Below are 16930 nucleotides of genomic sequence, written 5' to 3' on the forward strand. Positions count from 1 at the left end.
AACTACTTTCTCTAAATACAACCAAAATAAGGAAATGCAAATAAATAACTTCGCTTGAAGTGGACTAATGTCAATAGTGTAAGAAAAGAAAAGAAAAGCAACAGATTTCTTAGGGTTTCAAGTATTTGAAGCTTCATTTGTGATGTCAGTCCAGTCCCTGTTACATATGAATAAGACTTGCTCATCAATGTCAGAACAATAATTAGCGCAACCCATTGAAATTTGAACTTAAATTTCGACATACTGTGAATAATTCAATAAAAAATATAGAATTTAAGATATTCATAATCGAACTTAAAACTTTCACTTTTCTTCGAATTGAATCTACAACTCATTTTCCGTGAGCACAAGAAAACAAAAAAGGTATTATCAAGCTATATTTAGATCTTCAATGACAAAATTGGAAGCTCATCAAGATTGGCACCCTGTAGAACTGTTTCCAAAAAACAAAAATAAGATAAAATAAAAATGAGCCACCTAACTGCTCGACTCAACAACCATTAAACAAAGTGTCCACAAACAAAGAGCTGGGAGCTAATCTTCCACCATTTCTTCCTCAACTTCTTCCTCATCCTCTTCCTCTTCCTCTTGGTGCGTTTTCTTTCCACCATGATTTTCTGGAAGGAACAGAGAAATATAAGAATTGGGGGCAATAAAGGCCTAAGAGGGGAACTTAAACACATAGCAGAGTCTGAAAACTTCAGATCTAGATCTAGTTTGCACCGGAGTTTCCCGTACTGTGCTCCTGTGTGTAAAAAGTACCATAAACATTGAGTAGAATAGTGATATCATGTGACATTATCACAAATCAAGGAGAAATTTATTATAGCGGTAGTGGAGATTACATGGTTGATGGTTGTGCTATTGGGCAAGAAGGAATATTCACCAAATTCCGTTTGCGGTGTTTTATTGGCCAGTGACACTAGTAGGAAGCTGTCACCATTGCACTCGATATTTACTCTTTGAGAGGGTGGCTTTACATGCCAATTGAATTAAGTATGCAATCTGACTAAAATCATCAAATCACAATGAAATTTTATAGGAAAATTTATCAGCCAACAAGAGCAGGTCGTAGGTAAATGAAAAAGTTAGCAGTGAGGTTGGGGAAATGGCTAGAGGGAAACACAACAGGTTTAAGAATTAAGATGAGTTGCACATATGAGCATTTAAACAACAGGTTTGCAGAGAGAATACTACCAGCTATTACCTCTGGTAAGAACTAAAAAGTTTAAGAATTGAGATAAGTTGCACATATGGAATCAGATGATTCATCTGATTTTTATTTTTTATTTTTGGATAAGTATAATAACACAAGGCACCAAGGGGTTGCAACCCATATACAAAATCTAAATCAACTATACAACCAAAACTTTTCAGAAGTCTCTACTAAGTCCAAGAAATTGGTTCAAGAACGGGTTTATATTGAGCTGAATATAATAAGGACAAAATTTTACTTGGTCCGCACCAATAAGATCGTTACTATGGACATGAGTGGGACTGTAATTTGAGAATGATCTCATAGATTTGCATACTAAATTTTTTTCCACGGTAGAAAAAACACAAGGTAAAATGTTATATAAGATGAACATACCATATTCACTGAATATGACTCCACCAGAACACAATCCTTCCTCAATTTTGATGAGGTGAAGAGTCAACCCAGGACCAATCTCTTGAAGCTTGACAGCACTTTTTGTAGAAGCTCGGTTAACCCTACCAAGATCACTTGCTAGACTTACAGTTGCTGCTTCATCTGCTTCGCTTTCTGATCCATAACCAGCCCTTCAGGGGAAAAGGGCAGAGCAAGAATGATCAACATCCAAACTGACATAAAATTTAAAAATTGGTTGATCAATTTGTAGCTAGACCATCCTAACTTCTGATTTCCTTGTAATCATACCTCTAATGATCACAACACACAAAAGACTAAGAAACAATTACGAGTCACATAGAAAGTTTCCTTGAACTGTTTGATATTTAATATGGATACAGATGATATATATTCTACCGTTATCACTTTATACATTATATTGAATTGGATAACACATTAGCTAATAGCTAGTGATTTAACTGAAACTGTGGCCCTTGATCAAGCTGAATGGAAAAAACAGGATTCGCATGGCTGAGTCCCAAGTAATTGGGACAAAGCTTTGTTGAGTGGATTAGCCTATTGAATCAGATAACCAACAAAACTACTATAACTTGACCTTTACTGCTGATCATATGCTATGAAAACCATGATAGAAAACAGACATGAAAGACAAAAGTATATACTTAAACCCATGGTATCAGATCTATAGCAGGCTGATTAGCAAATTGTCAGTCACTTAAGTCACAGCTCACTTCAACTTTTGACTTCCCGCCAACAAAATCAAGGGGGAGAGAGAAAGAGAGTGACACACACTTGGTGACAAAATCGCTCACGTCTTGAAGACTTCTTAAATCAGGAACTTGATGGTTCTGCACAACCTTTCTTAAATCAGTAACAGGCTGTAATCTAATGGAATAATGCCGAAAGTCAATCAGCTTTTTCTCCTTATTATAATTTAGTAACACAATTCTCTGGCACAAAGAAAGTTTGACCTGCAACACAAGCAACATAAGAGGAGAAGCAATACTACTTCAAGCTGATACAAACATCTAATTCATATTGTTCCAGCACTCACAGTGTTAACATTAATGGCTGGAAAGATGTTCTGAAACATAATGGTTGTAAGCTTCAGATGTTGCACCCCAGTCCCAAAATCAGAAAGACACTACAGGAAATTAGAGATTTTACGGCGTTTAATTAATGACGTTTTATAAAACGTCACTGTTTTAAATAATTAACGGCGTTTTTAAAACGTCGCTTTTGTTGTTAATCAAAACGGCCCCGTTTTATGAATAGAAGACGCTTGGAAGCGCCTCCAAATGACGAACCCTATTTTGTCTCTCCACACCTTTATTTTGAAAACCCACCGCCGTCAAGTTCGAAGTTATCACTCACTCAAATCTCTCACTCTCTTGCTCTCTCTCGATTCTTCTTCAGAGCGATTGCGATTTCTAAGTTTCTCAGACCCAACCTATCTGCAACCGTATGGCTTCAATCTCGTAGTTTCTCAGAGCGATTGCAATTTCGAAGTTCGATTTTGAGCACCGCCGTCTACAATCTCAGAAAAACCAATCGAATCCTTCAAAATCTGCTTCAGCTCCGTGATTTCGAAGTTCGATTTGGAACTCTTCATCTCTTCAATCAGAGGTTAGTGCTTTCGGTCCTTTGTTTTACAATCTCAGAGCTCTACAATCTCAGAACTCTAGATTGTGCTTTCGATCCTTTGTTTGGTTGCTGAGAAAACTTCTCATTACCTCTGAAATAACATCATATATTTGAAAAAAATCTTAGTTGTTCTCTGCTTTTGACTTCTCACTTTCTTCCCATGCTTTGATTAGGGATAACCTTTTTTACCAGTTATGGACGAGTAAATTTATTCATTTTCTAAGTTTATTCAGCTCTAAACAGTGCAATTCTCATAGGCATTATGTAGTTCATAGGCATTCGTAAACAGTGCAATGCTTTGATCCAGGTATTCGTGAGTCTGTATTCTTTTGATTCGATTATGTCCTCTCTACATTTTCTCAATTCATCGCTCTTCTTTCTTCTCCTTTCTCACGTGTTCATAATTTTACTACTTTTCAACTCTTTTTTTTTCTTTTTTGAGTTTCGGTTGAGAGTTTCTAGTTTTAATCTCGGTTCTCGAGAAAGAAGTGAAACTTTAATTGATTTTAATTGTATAGATCGATCGCAGAAAAACACTACACTTTCGTTGCAGAGTTGAGTCGGAAAAATGAAATACCTGCTTCAAGGTCAGGTGCTCATTCACTTCCTAAATCCAATAAGAATAATGTGCTCAGTACAAGCCACTCAAAGCATAATCAGATTGGTCAAACAGGTATACGTCAATTTTTGCTGGTCATACTAGACCGTTTGTTGAATCAAATTTGTTGCCCGCATCAGAAAAAAATGGATTTGTTCAAAGAATAATTAGATTAGCTAACCAGGTTATTATTGTAACAGTATTAATTTTTAAAGGCATTGAATCTGTAATAATTTGTTTAATGTTTATTTGTAATAAATGAAATTGATGTGTCTCTCTGTGATCTGTAACTTATTTTTTCTGCAGATATATATTGTTCAAAAGAGTGCAAGAATACAAGACCCCTTTAAAAATACTAAAAGTTCTTCAAATAAAGCAAAGGCTGGTTGTGATTCCTCATCTTTGTCTGCAAAATCACCACTTCAGCATCCTAGAAGGAATATGGTAAGACTCCAAAAGATCTTTTGACTATTGGCTTAGTGAAACATCGTCATAGAATTTATGGGTTTATGTGTGGCTAACCTTTATGCTATATAAGTTTCTTGCTTTAGTGTTTTGCTGTCATTTTGATTTTGGAAACAATCATCACACATTGGTCTTTGCTTTGAGCTTTTCTCAAGATGTTTAGTATATGAAACAAAGATCATATTGCCTTAGAAATGAAGCTTTCTGAACAAGGGATTGCCACTTTGTTGCCAATATCCCTAAAGTGAACAAGCAAAAATCAAATGATTTCACCTTCTTTTTTTTTTCTTTTTTTCTTGCCTTTTCTTGAGAATCAAACATAACTTAGTAGCAACAACCTTCTTTCACACCCCTCACAAAGAGAAAACCAAGTCACCTACCTTAATCATAAGTCATCATTGTCCCATTTCCTTAATCATTCACCATGTGGTTGAAAAGATTTGGCCTGTTTGTATGGAGCCCATTGTTTCACAGAAAATTCTCCTCCCTAGCATACCTTGGTTCTTGGAGAAGTACAAACCATGGACTGTGGTACGAGTCTACCGTCCTAAATACGATTAATTGCTGTCCTTGTTCCATTTTTCTGGTTCAGCATCTGTATATGGGACGATCACCTCCTGTGTTCACAGAAATGAGGGTTCTTCATCAAACCACTGATGACGACCACTTGGTATGTAATACTGTCTTAGTCATGGTGGATTTATGTCAATAATGTTCTAGATGGTGTACTGCTCAGAGATGCGAGAAAACAAGTATGGAGGAAAGACTTTATTGAATGGAAAAAGTTTTAGGTTCTGGAAATACTCAGCTTCCTCATCTGTTTAATGCGTTAAATTGGCAGTTTTCAGTTTGTAATGTTCATGGCATTCAATATGAAAAACTTTATTGAGAAGGAAAGAGCAAATTTTGTTTGCTTGGTGTGAAATATGGAAATGCATCCCTTTAGTTTCACGGGAAGTATGAAAAAGATGCTTAAAGATGACTTTCAAACCTTAGTGGACATTTAAGGAGTCATTTGAACCTGAAAATCTTCTGCAAATGGGAATTATGGTATGCCCCGATTTATTGGCCTTCATTGAGAAGATGAAGTGGAAAATGTTCACTGTGAAAAAGAAGCAACAAACAACATCTAGCCTCCTGGAGCAGTAATGATTTTGTCCAAAATGTTCTAAGCAAAGCATATGTGGTCTCAGTTGCACAACAGAAATGATCCACTCAGTTCTGGATTGGAATGGGAGTGAGTTCTTTGGAGCCTTCTTTTATTTTCTTTTTGGGCGTTGGGGAAGGATGAAATTCTCTGTTTTTCAAATTGCACAATAAGGGATGTAAGCTGGGAAATTTTGTTGGCTGCCTTTACTTAGATCACACTCATGAATGTTAGTTGTCATTTTTCCAGTGTTGTAAAAGTGTATATAACCAGAACATAATTTGGGGTGTGTTTTGTCTTTCGTTTATGTATGGGATTCACCTTTGTGGCCTAAATGAAATACTTTCTGGAAGCTTTTGGAAAGCTGTATTTGATGTCTCAACTGTTAGAGCCTTAGACCATATTAGTTTACCGGTTATTTTCTCCATTTATTTTGAATTTCTCAGATATTATCTTAGATAGAGCGTGCAAATTATAAAGCTTTACGCTTTTAAGACAAATTCTTGCATCACACAGCTCATTTTGGCAGCCTTGAAGCTGAGAGTGACTGTTTACTTTTGGTCTCCTTTGAGGCTGTAGTTTCTATTGCTCTACGGCTGACTTTTGGATTGTTCTTGCAAAATATGTGAAGTTTTTCTCTTATCCCTTTTTTCCTTTTGTTGAATATCACATATGATATTCTCATAAGAATCTTTAAGTATAACCCTGTTTCATGATTTCTTGTGTCTTTCGATTTCTAGTCCTGAAGATTTTGGATCAGAAGTGTATGGCTATGCTCAGCACTGTCACTCGTTGCCAAGACATGATAACGTATGCTACATGTTTTTCAACTCATGCTATTCTTTAATAGTATAATTCACTTAAGAAACTTTTGAATATCTGTGCTAGTGCCTCATTAACACTAAAAAGTTGGGAATTTCCAAGTGCATTTTTTTCTTTAAAATTTAAATTAATCTATATCATGTCCATCATGCTAAATTGAAGATTCATACAATGCTATGTCGTTCGCAATGAAATTGTATTTTGGTCCTCACAATATATCAAAGTGATCTTTCTAGCTAGTTCCTTATTTATGTAGTTATTTATTATTATTTAATTTTTATAGTTGAATTGGGACTCTATGCTAGATTGCAAGCCTTACCATCTTTTCATAGGAGTGAGTGATACGAGGATGGGTAGTCATCATCACATGGCATTTTCTAGTTATTTTTTTAAATTAAAATTTTTGTTTTGAAGTGATTTGAATCATTTGGTTAGACATATTGGTTGTAGGTGGATCCATGCTGGAAAAGACCTGATGTAGTTTGATTAACCAGTTAATTTCAAAAATGCTGCTTTTATAGACCAGAATTTAATCATTCAGGGCGTTATGTACTTTTTACTAGCTGTTCTATTCTATAAGATTGATGTTGATCAAAGAAGATAGTAGTAGTGTCTTTTAAAGTTAAATGTTGCCTGCACTAATGATTCTATGAATTCATTTCAGTGAGATGATTACCTGTGCTGTTACTGAAGGGGATGACAATCACGGTGAGTGCTTTCACTACTTTGTATAATGTGACCTGTTCTGTTCAAGATTTTAGGATGTTCTGGGAAGGTTCTCTACTCAAACTACTTGACAGCCTGCTTTTGGATAGTGAGCCCTTGGGGTCAAGAAACAAGTATTTCTTTGGCTTTTGTTTGTTCAGTTTGAAATGGACTACAGTATTAAAATGTTTTCAATCAAGTTGTTTAGATTATTGATTAGATTCAAGTTTGGGAGGTTTGACCTTCTGGATTCCCGGAGTTAAGCAATGCTGGTTATGCGGCACCTTAGATCCTATCACAAGGTAATTTATGTAATTGATTGAAGATCGCTGGAAGTAGCATCAAGTTATATAGACAAGCATCTTCTCATTGTTGTGTCATAATTCCTTCACAGGAAAATGCATTGGAATGTGTCCAAAGAGTTATAGGAAAACAAGGCAAAGTAACGAGTTGTTTGTTGCCTATGGTTTTAATGAATGCTTATAAAATATAATTCGCCTTGAAGTTTGTTTTTATGTTACAGAAGATAGTTCCTCTTTCTTATCAATTTTTTTTTCTGTTTCCTTTGCCAGAGCTGCTGTTACACATGGTAAAGATTGTGGCATGGTATCTAAAAGTGAGAAGTTAAGAGTATATCATATATTCCTTTACATTCATTTTTGTTATTTATGGATGACTTAGTGGAATCCAGTGATATGATCACATCACAGTTCGTCATCCTGACAGAAAGCAACTCGATTCCTACATGGGAGATTTTCCAATTGAGAACAGGTGAATTGTGAAGCAAGGTATGATTGATGTTATTTAACGGGCTAAAAAACTCCTCCTGTAGATTTTTTGCTAACTTTGACAGATGACATCAATTACAACAAAAACAATTAGATAAGACAGGAAGGCCACTTCTCTACTCCCATCGTTCCATCATTAAATATTAATTTCACTGTGATTTATTATATAATAATGGTGAAAATTGATTGAATAACAGCTGTGCTTAGAAGGATAATATGCATACTGATTTACTATATCTAGGTAGGTGATTAGACTATAATTAGAAGTAATAAGAAACTCCTCTTTTGGAGCCTAATAAAACATTGGTAATTGTTATAATGACAGTACGGAATTTTTTTGTTGGATGTAAACCAAAAAAATACATACTAATTGGCTAACAATGCCTGTGATTGCTTCTCATAGCTAAATCCTAATCCTTTTGCCTTGGACTCATCAGCACACCAAACAAAAATCCCATGAAGTTCTTGCTGATTCTTGAGCCTACTGCAAGCGGAAAAAAAACCATTTTCCGGTGACAACCCACCGCTTCCATCACTGATGAAGCTCACCAAGACCTTCCCTCCATTGTAATTAGAGCTCTGAGTCTGAAAATAGGCCATAAACTGAGAAACATTGGTACTCTGATCATAAGCATAAAATTGGAAATTGACAGTCAATGAGATTTCCATAGCTCTTCCACAAGGCCAAGTAATGACTCTGAACTTGATCATCATCAAATGGAGCTATAGAAGCAAAAGAGATGAGTCCATTTTCTTTCATTTTGGTTATAAGCTGTCCAATGCACTCTGCAAAGGTGTTTGGATCGGTGTTGTTGAAGTGTTCATAGTCGATGTCAATGCCATCTAAGTTGTACTGTTTGATGATTTAACTGCTGCTTGCAGGCACCAGGAGCTTCTGAGGCATGTGAGTGACTTTTCTGGCTAAAACTGCAATACTTGGCTTAATCCATTTACTTGGGCTGAAACTTTACATGCAATCTATGATGTCATCTTTTTTGCTACTTTGTCTTTTACAGGGCAGAAGCTATAAAGAAAGCAAATGGTGTTCTTTTTTCCGATGAGGTTGTTTTATATTTCTAGTATCTTAGCATCACATTTATATTGTTTCGTTTTCTTTTCTGTTGTCGCAATCTAGATTGTACTGCATTCTACCTCCCACCTCTGCAGTTTTCAATTTGTATCAGCTCACAATTTCTTTGTTCACTGATACATTGATGTTAAATTGTTTATAGAAGCTGTGTAAATAGCTTGTTCAATTGCTTATGGCTCTTGACTACTTACATGTGAATCATATTCTTCATCGAGATGTTAAGGTAAGTTGCATCTATCTGTATACTAGAGGATTTATGAATTATCCTTCTGAAATTTCTGAAATTGCATGTTATTGACAGTCTTGTTCTTGCGGTGTTCAAATATATTCTTGGCAAAAGATCAAGACATACGTCTTGGTAAGTGATATGTTTTCTTTCTTTAATAGTCTTGAGAGGTGTCAGTATTTTGCTGAATCACCATTGATTAATCCTGTTGCAGGTGATTTTGGACTTGCTAAGATGTTGCCATCAGATGATCTTGCATCCTCTGTAAGTCTTGTGGTTAACTGGTTCATTTTTCAAGTTTCAACATTTGCATTAGTTTTATTGTTCAAGATTTCTTTTTCGTAACTCAGGTTGTAGGAACTCCAAGTTATATGTGCCCTGAGCTTCTTGCTGACATACCTTATGGCTCTAAGTCAGTCATTTGGTCCTTGGGTAAGTGTATACACAAATGTCACATAAATACATATATAAGTTATAATGCAATCATGAATGCAAGTTGCAACTTGGCATATTTTTGATGCCTATGAAAATTTAGATTTTTCCTCGTGAGGAATTGTGTTCTTATTTGTATATTGTGGCCTTTAATTAGTGTCTTAATCTAATCCTTGCTCTATTTTTGTTTTCCAGTCAGGCCCTCATCAAAAGCATGCTGCGGAGAAAACCCAGAACTTCGGCCGAGTTTATTTCCTGTTCTTTATTCTTTTTTAACACTTTCCGAAAATGTTTTACGTAGGAGAAACATTAATATAAGCATGCGAATGATTTGCCATTGCCTTAGATAATCTAAATGATTCCTAATTCATTAATTAGGACTCAGCTAGTTGTGGTTGTTCTAGCTAATATATTGCCATTCATAGTCATCGGCATAAGCCTTTTCTAGTAAGTTTCTCTAATAATTTTAAATCCCTGTAATGTATCTTCCAAAATTCGAAGCCAAGACATTTTTAAGGTACTTATTGGTTTTATGTTTCAATTGGATTTAACTTTTGTGGCTTTGTATATAAGGTAGTAATTTTTTGATTGAGAATTGTGAATTCAATTTTTGGATATGTTATTTTGTGGAAAAATTAATGCTATATTAAATTGAATCGGAAAGTGAATTAATACTATATTTGTTATTTGAATGGGAGTTATTATTTCATATTAGTGTTATTTAGTTTTATTATTGGTGTTCTTTTAGTTCAATCACATAAAATTAGCACAATTTCAAAACCAAAAAAAAAAAGAAAGATAAGACGGCGTTTTTCAAATGCCACTATAACGGTTGGAATTTTTAAAATTAAAAAAACCTATGAAGGCGTTTTAAAAACGTCGCTAAAAGCATACTGACGTCACAGTATTGTTAGGGCAGGGCATTTGGCGGCGTTTTAAAAACGCCGCCTATACTAATACAGCGACGTTTTCCAAACGCCATAAAGTTATAGCGACGGCCGCGTCATCGGCGTTTGGTATTAAACGTCACAAAAAGTATTGGCGACGTTTTTGGTACCTATAGCGGCGTTTTTTAAACGCCGCTAAAAGCCTAATTTCCAGCAGTGAGAACGATCTGGAAAAAGTCATTTAAAAAAATTTGTACAAGTGATCAAATAACAAGTAATAAGAAAATGTACAACTTGACACAGTTTGACACCAACTTCACATTATATATACCCCCCCGCCCACCCAAAAAAAAAAAAAAAAAAGCTACATAGTTTATGTAAAGCAATTCCTTGATATATATATATGGCTTGAGGAATTTTAAATGTCTTTTTTTTTTCTCTACATAGAAGTTTATAAATTAACTGATGAGAGAAAATTGCAGATATACCTAAAGAGGACCATTACCGCCCCCCCCCCCCCCGCCCCCCCCCCCAAAAAAAAAAAAAAAAAAAGCTACATAGTATATGTAAAGCAATTCCTTGATATATATGGCTTGAGGAATTTTAAATGCCCTTTTTTTTCTCTACATAGAAGTTTATAAATTAACTGATGAGAGAAAATTGCAGATATACCTAATGAGGACCATTACCCACTTTGTTGGGCTGGACCTATAGGTTCTTTTGCATTAAGACATTACAATAAGTACATCATGATAACATTCTATCAAATGGTAGGAAAGGAAATGACAGATTCCAGAGACACATCTAAACTGAATTTTAATGATTGGTTCATGATGACATTCTTAGGAGTTTAAAACTTCCAAATAACATTTATGATATCCCTTTGGACTCTGCAAATAAATAGTACTACTAAGGTTTGCTGATTTTCAGTAAACTACATTAAGATGGAATCAGTTGCAACAGTATGGAAAACAAGCAAATGCATGACACATGCATGGATTTAGTGTATGCATTCCTCAGAGTATTACCAAGGGCAAGTTTTTGAAAAGATCCTGAGGACATCTAGGGCTCACTTGAGATTGAGCAACATCAACTGCCAAAGAGTATTCTTGTATTTTAAATGTTAGAGTGGGGCCTTGTGGAGTCCTGGCAACCCTCAAGTATGGTGCAGTGGCAGTTTTTGATAACATGAGGAAATATGTAACGCCCATGGGCCCTGCAATATTTAAGAAGTCGTTGATATTATTCCGCTTCTTTTCCTGCAATTATAACCACCACCAAGTTAGCCAATTCAAAAATAGTAGGTGTAACAATATAGAATTACATGGTGAGTCCATACAAGAATTGAACATGCATCATCATTGAAATTATCCCATGAATGAAAGGAAAACCCTAAGGTCATGTTTGTTTGGGCGGATTGGATTAGTATTCCCATGACTAATAGTCCTAAGACTACGAATCCGTTGGATTACGTATCCTATCTTAATTAATAGTCAAGTTTAAAATAATTAGTCCGTACTTTAATTGTTTAATCAAACATCGGATTAATAATTTTATTGGATTATTAGTCCAATCCCAAGCTCATGTCCACCCAAACAAACATGCCCTAAAATTCTTAAGAATGGGTGGGAGCCATTTAGTTCTTGAACTTACCTATCAACCCCATTCAATTTGAAAACCTCAAAACTCTTTTGGAGCATTCAGCTAGTGGTTTTAATTTAATCTGATTCCTTAACATTAATAATAGCCACCATAAACCATAGATACCACAAGGGGTAAACAAACTGAGTGGTTGAACTGAAAAGATAAGGTCAAAATTGGAAATTTTCGAATGCATTCACCAGAAGTAAATATCTCTTAACAAAATGGCCAATTAAGTCTTCCTCTAGGCAGCAATAATTTGTCCCAAAGTACTTTCAAACTTGTGCCATAAACAATTGTTGGAAGTTGTTTTAGCTACATCTTGTATAGCATGAATGAATAGAAGAAAATCATTACCTTAAGCTTAAGGGCAGTATATGGAAGCATCAACTTTCTCAAGTCCGCTTGCAACTGTCTAAGAGAACCGGGCAACTTCCCTCTTGAAAATACAAAGCTTCTTGGGATTTTGTCGCCGGTGATATGATCGACATCCGGCTGCTTTTTCTTCAGAACCGGCTTTATGAATACCTTCTTCTTCTTCTGATTCAATTCATGTTGGATACCAAAAGTCAATCCAGATATGCAAAAAATGATACGAAGAACCCCTTTTGGTTGCAGAGAAAGAAGAGAGAATTAACCCCCCATCCCCAAAAAAAAAGCACTCTTGCATCTTTCATTACTTGGGGCATCTCCGTAGTTGCCTATAATACCCTCATTCGATTTATTACTCGTTAATTTTCTCAATTTATATTAACTTTTCTTTTTTGACCATTTTTCCATAACCCTCTCTCTCTATCTCACTCCATATCTCTTTCTCTCTCTATAGCGATCCCGGTTTTCCTTACACTGATTATTGTATTTCGAACTTAGGTTCCGTGGTGTTGGTTTTGTGTATATCTTGTTTCCGTCCTTTAATTCCTAGTATTCGAATTTTGGGATGTATTGGGCAGGTGTGTTACAAGTTGGTAGTGAGTTTTAAACCAATAGTTGTTGCCTAGATTTTTGCTTCTTCGCTCGAGCGAGGCTTTTGTCACTCGAGCGAGCTCTGTGTTTTGGTTCCTTCGCTTGAGCCAGGGTTCCTTTGCTCGAGCGAGAGTTGAGTATTGTGTCTGGTGGCTCAAGCGAGAAGTCTTGCACTCGAGCTTGCGTCTGCGTCTAGGTTTGGACCCGAAGGTTGCATTTTTTGACTCAAGCGAGATTTCCTTCGCTCGAGCGAGTGAGCTATATGTTTTAGGTTTCTTCGCTTGAGCGTGCTTCTAGGTTGCAGGCCTGAAGCTTCGAATTGTTGGCTCGAGCGAGGCTTTGTGCGCTCGAGCGAGGTTTCTTTGTGTTTGGTCGCTCGAGCAACCACTCCTTCGCTCGAGCGAGCCTCGAATATATCAGTTGACAGCAGTGGGTTAAACATCACTTTTTCACCTCTTTTTTCTCTCAAACCCTAGAACGGCTGTCTGTCTCTCTAAACCACCACTTCTCTCTACAAGAACTCTTGATCTAGGGTTCTCCTACACTATTTCCTTTGTATAAAAGTTAGAGCTCGGTGTGGGCTTCGCTTTGATCCGAAAATCTTTGGATTTGGAGCATCTCGAGTTTTCATCATCTTCTCCTTTTGGTCTCTTCATTTGATGTAGGGATAACCTACTCCTCTCTATGGGTTTTAACATAAATATTGAGTATTTTGGATAGGTGGTGTTGTTTGGTAATTTTGGGAAAGTTAGGGTTTGATTTGTAATTTATAAAATGGGGGTTTTCAAATGTTAAACTCCATGTGTATGTGAGACCGTGGAAAATGGAATTATTGTTGTTAAATTGATGAAATTGAGCCTTAGGGTTGATATGTGAAAAAAGGGGGGAAATGCCCTATTAATGTGATAAATTAATTTGTATAATTAGTTTGGAGAAATATGAAATGGAGTTGGAAACCATGAAATTGGAAAATTATGAGATTGATTGGTGCAGTTGGTTCAATTAATCACTCACCCATGAAAATGTTGAGATTTTATCTGTCTGATAAATTTATTATCCGTTTAGAGATAACTGCTTTGGGTTATCGGTGGAGGATAATCTTGATTGTTGTAGACACTGTATGTTGATTAGGAAAAACTGAAACTAATCATGTGGAATATGTCATTGAATATGGCGGTTTGAATAATACATCGAATATGTGTATTAGTTGATCATTGTATATGATATTTGTTAAATACATTATATATATATGTTGTTTGGGAGGAGATAGGGGATGTACTCCATGGTTTGAGAGGAGATAGGGGATGAACTCTCAAACCCGTTTGGAAGGAGATAGGGGATGGACTCCATTGATAATTAAGTTGGCCGGAGTGTCTAGGGTGAAAGTCCTGAAATTCTAATTGCGTTTGCATAACGTAGATAATTGAAGTGTTTTTAATATGAGTTGTAATCTCATTCGAATTGTGGATAATTGGAAGTGTTTTTAATATGAGATGTGGTCTCAGTTTATTGTTTGGCCAGGTTCTGAGCCATGTTTATGAATTGAATTGATTAAGTAAAGGAAAGTGGAATGAAACATGTACATATTTGTCATGGAACTGGATTGTTTTGTAAGTTGGTTTATAAGTGTTAGCCATTTATCAAATGCTAATGTTTTAGTTATTACTCATATTTGGTTTAGTATATCTCTGCTGGGCTTTGGCTCACCCTATATGGGACATCATTTTCAGGTTCTGGTGATAAGCCACCTCCAAGGACGTAGCTTGGAAGGCTTAGAGGCTGGAAGATCTTTTTGTGTTATCTTTTTGTATTACATGTAAATCAAGCCAATGGCTTATTTTGTATAAAGAGTTAGAACTCTTCTTTTGTTGAACCCAAGTGTTGACTTGGAAAGTCGTAAGCCCGTAGGGCATTTACTTTTGTTGTCAACATGTAATACTTTTGTACTAAACACTCTGATGTATGGAATGTATTGTCATTTTCTTGTATCATGAATGTATGAGTTATGGGTTTATTTTGAGGGCGTTAGAACTTGGTATCAGTGCGTACCGAGTTTGAATATTTTGGGTACATAGGAAGTGGTTAGTACCACAATGGGTTTGTCTCGCTTGTTAGAGATTCAGGTGTAATGTTATGTATTTATGTGATAACATGTTTATGTGACTATATGGGTATGGGATTTAGTTTCTAGGATGTTGATTGGATCCTTGGGTTTCTGGGAGTCCTGTTGGAAAAACACTTGATCAATGTTGTTTCTAACCGCAACTCTAGCAACACCTCGGGACTGTCATTATCCGGAAATGAAATTCGTAAGTGCTTATGTGATTATGTGCTTACGTGGAATGAATTACTGTTGTCCAATGCTTTAGGACGCGAGTGAAATAGCTTCGACACATTTGTGAATGTGCTAATGTTCTTCGTTACCTTTATTAGGATGTCAGAACGAGGACGTGGAGGTAAGCGTGGTAGGCCTAGGAGGCAGGAGATGCTTATACCGGATGAGATTCCGGCGCAGCAGGAGGGTAGTGGTTAGGCCAATGTGGCCGAGCCAGTAGGTCAACAGGCCATAGGAGCCTTAGCCCGCGAGATGACATGAGCATTGAGGGAATCTATGGACATTCTCAGGGCTGAGAATCAAGTCCAGGCCTATGTCACTGAGGCAGGGCCTTCTTTTTTGAAGAGGGAGTTCTTTCGGTCTAATCCGGACGAGTTTGTGGGTGATCCTAAAGAGCCACTGAAGGCTGATGAGTGGCTTGAGCAGATGACGAAGACGTTTGAGATACTTGGCATCGAAGACGAGGCTTTGAAGGTGACCTTGGTGTCTTTCCAGCTGAAGGAAGACGCGGGTCAGTGGTGGAAGTTTGTGCGAGGTCATATTGAAGGGACTTGGGAGGCTTTCGTTGGTGCCTTTCAGGAAAAGTTTCTGTCTCCCACTGTAAGGGAGAAGTTGAGGGATCAGTTCTGTCAGCTCAAGCAGCTGAGTACACCAGTGGCCGAGTTTGAGGCCGCATTTACTAGCTTATCTAGGTTTTCTCCTGAGTTAGTGGCGTTTGAAGAACGCTGTTGTCTTGAATTTGAGAAGAAGTTAAGGACCGGGCTCAAGATGAGAGTTGCGGGGTCCATGACTCAAGAGTATGAGCGCCTTGTGGATGTTGCGGCCCATATGGATATTATTATGCATGAGGAGGAGGAGAGTATAAGGGGCTCAAAGAGGAGTCAGGATGGCCAGGGGGACGGTAGAAGACAGAGGGGTTCTAACTCTCGGCAGTCCTAGGGTGCTTTAGTGAGATCTACATTTCCAGTGCCGAGTTCAGGCTCTGGGAGAGGCAGTTAGGGGGACTTTACTTGTTACAAATGTGGTCAGCTGGGCCATAAGTCTCCGGCTTGCCCGCAGAAGGGAGGAGGGCAGAGGGCAGCTTCTTCTTCGGCTCGTCTTCAGAGCCAGAGTTAGGGCAGAGGCCAGTCGCTCTCATGTTACCAGTGTGGTCAGGCGGGGCACCTGAAGTGGTTTTGCCCGCAATTGAGTGGCACATCTGGTGCATCTGGGTTGAGGCAGAGTTACCAGCCAGCTCAGTCTGTTCAGGCCTCAAAGGCCAATTAGGGAGCCTCATCGTATCAGTCTGTACAACAGTCTTTTGCTCCGAGAGGTGAGAAGGTAGATCAGAGGCCATCTAGGCGTGTGTATGCTGTTACCGCGCAGGATCTTGTACCGACTCCATCTGTTGTGGGAGGTACGTTTTTGTTTTGCAACTTGGTTGCTAATGTGTTGATTGATACGGGTGCATCCCATTCCTTTATATTTGCTGCATTTGCATCTGTCTTGGGGTTGGAGTTGGCGCAGTTAGCTTCTCCTATTTGTGTTGTATCACCTGTTAGGGGTGAAATGATTTTGAACCAAGGGTGTCGGGGC

The 16930-nt window shown here is 37.3% G+C and overlaps 3 protein-coding genes and 2 pseudogenes across 61 annotated transcripts in view; 2 read left to right on the top strand and 3 right to left on the bottom strand.

Annotated features, from left to right (window-relative positions):
* The window catches only part of LOC114286537 (ABC transporter C family member 4-like), a 573165-nt pseudogene that overhangs the window by 204568 nt on the left and 351667 nt on the right, over positions 1-16930 (top strand). The gene's annotated exons all lie outside the window — the stretch shown is intronic.
* The window catches only part of LOC114289352 (serine/arginine-rich-splicing factor SR34), a 243136-nt gene that overhangs the window by 132949 nt on the left and 93257 nt on the right, over positions 1-16930 (bottom strand). The window lies entirely within an intron of this gene.
* On the bottom strand, positions 222-12690 carry LOC114289351 (peter Pan-like protein; the record flags this gene model as incomplete). Its single annotated transcript, XM_082898033.1, has 7 exons — positions 222-617; positions 1592-1782; positions 2405-2583; positions 2667-2756; positions 10641-10643; positions 11445-11675; positions 12415-12690. Coding segments are annotated over 7 exons (1053 nt in total), but the record flags the coding sequence as incomplete, so codon positions are not given.
* On the top strand, positions 2790-10070 carry LOC114316043 (uncharacterized). Of its 50 annotated transcripts, none has more exons than XM_082897554.1 (16): positions 2792-3238; positions 3775-3929; positions 4161-4298; positions 6207-6276; positions 6953-6996; positions 7202-7295; positions 7388-7435; positions 7566-7609; positions 7685-7781; positions 8219-8685; positions 8798-8843; positions 9014-9094; positions 9212-9229; positions 9312-9361; positions 9448-9529; positions 9725-10070. In XM_082897554.1, exons 1-3 carry the CDS (start codon positions 2880-2882, stop codon positions 4202-4204), a joined length of 558 nt encoding a protein of 185 aa, XP_082753680.1. In that variant the 5' UTR covers positions 2792-2879; the 3' UTR covers positions 4205-4298; positions 6207-6276; positions 6953-6996; positions 7202-7295; positions 7388-7435; positions 7566-7609; positions 7685-7781; positions 8219-8685; positions 8798-8843; positions 9014-9094; positions 9212-9229; positions 9312-9361; positions 9448-9529; positions 9725-10070. The 50 variants fall into 50 exon arrangements, with proteins under 50 accessions (XP_082753684.1, XP_082753688.1, XP_082753692.1 ...); XM_082897553.1 differs by having other exon boundaries at positions 7704-7781; XM_082897556.1 differs by having other exon boundaries at positions 7720-7781.
* LOC114304289 (chitinase 1 pseudogene) lies at positions 8148-8685 on the bottom strand (annotated as a pseudogene).

This window comes from Camellia sinensis, chromosome 12 (genome assembly GCF_055761805.1).
Source record: "Camellia sinensis isolate YWXY chromosome 12, ASM5576180v1, whole genome shotgun sequence".
Lineage (NCBI taxonomy): Eukaryota > Viridiplantae > Streptophyta > Magnoliopsida > Ericales > Theaceae > Camellia > Camellia sinensis.

Coding starts and splice junctions, on each gene's coding strand:
- LOC114316043 (XM_082897558.1), top strand. CDS start 2,880: ATGAATAGAAGACGCTTGGAAGCGCCTCCAAATGACGAACCCTATTTT. Junction 3,239..3,774: donor CTTCATCTCTTCAATCAGAG/GTTAGTGCTTTC, acceptor TTAATTGTATAG/ATCGATCGCAGAAAAACACT. Junction 3,930..4,160: donor TAATCAGATTGGTCAAACAG/GTATACGTCAAT, acceptor TTTTTTCTGCAG/ATATATATTGTTCAAAAGAG.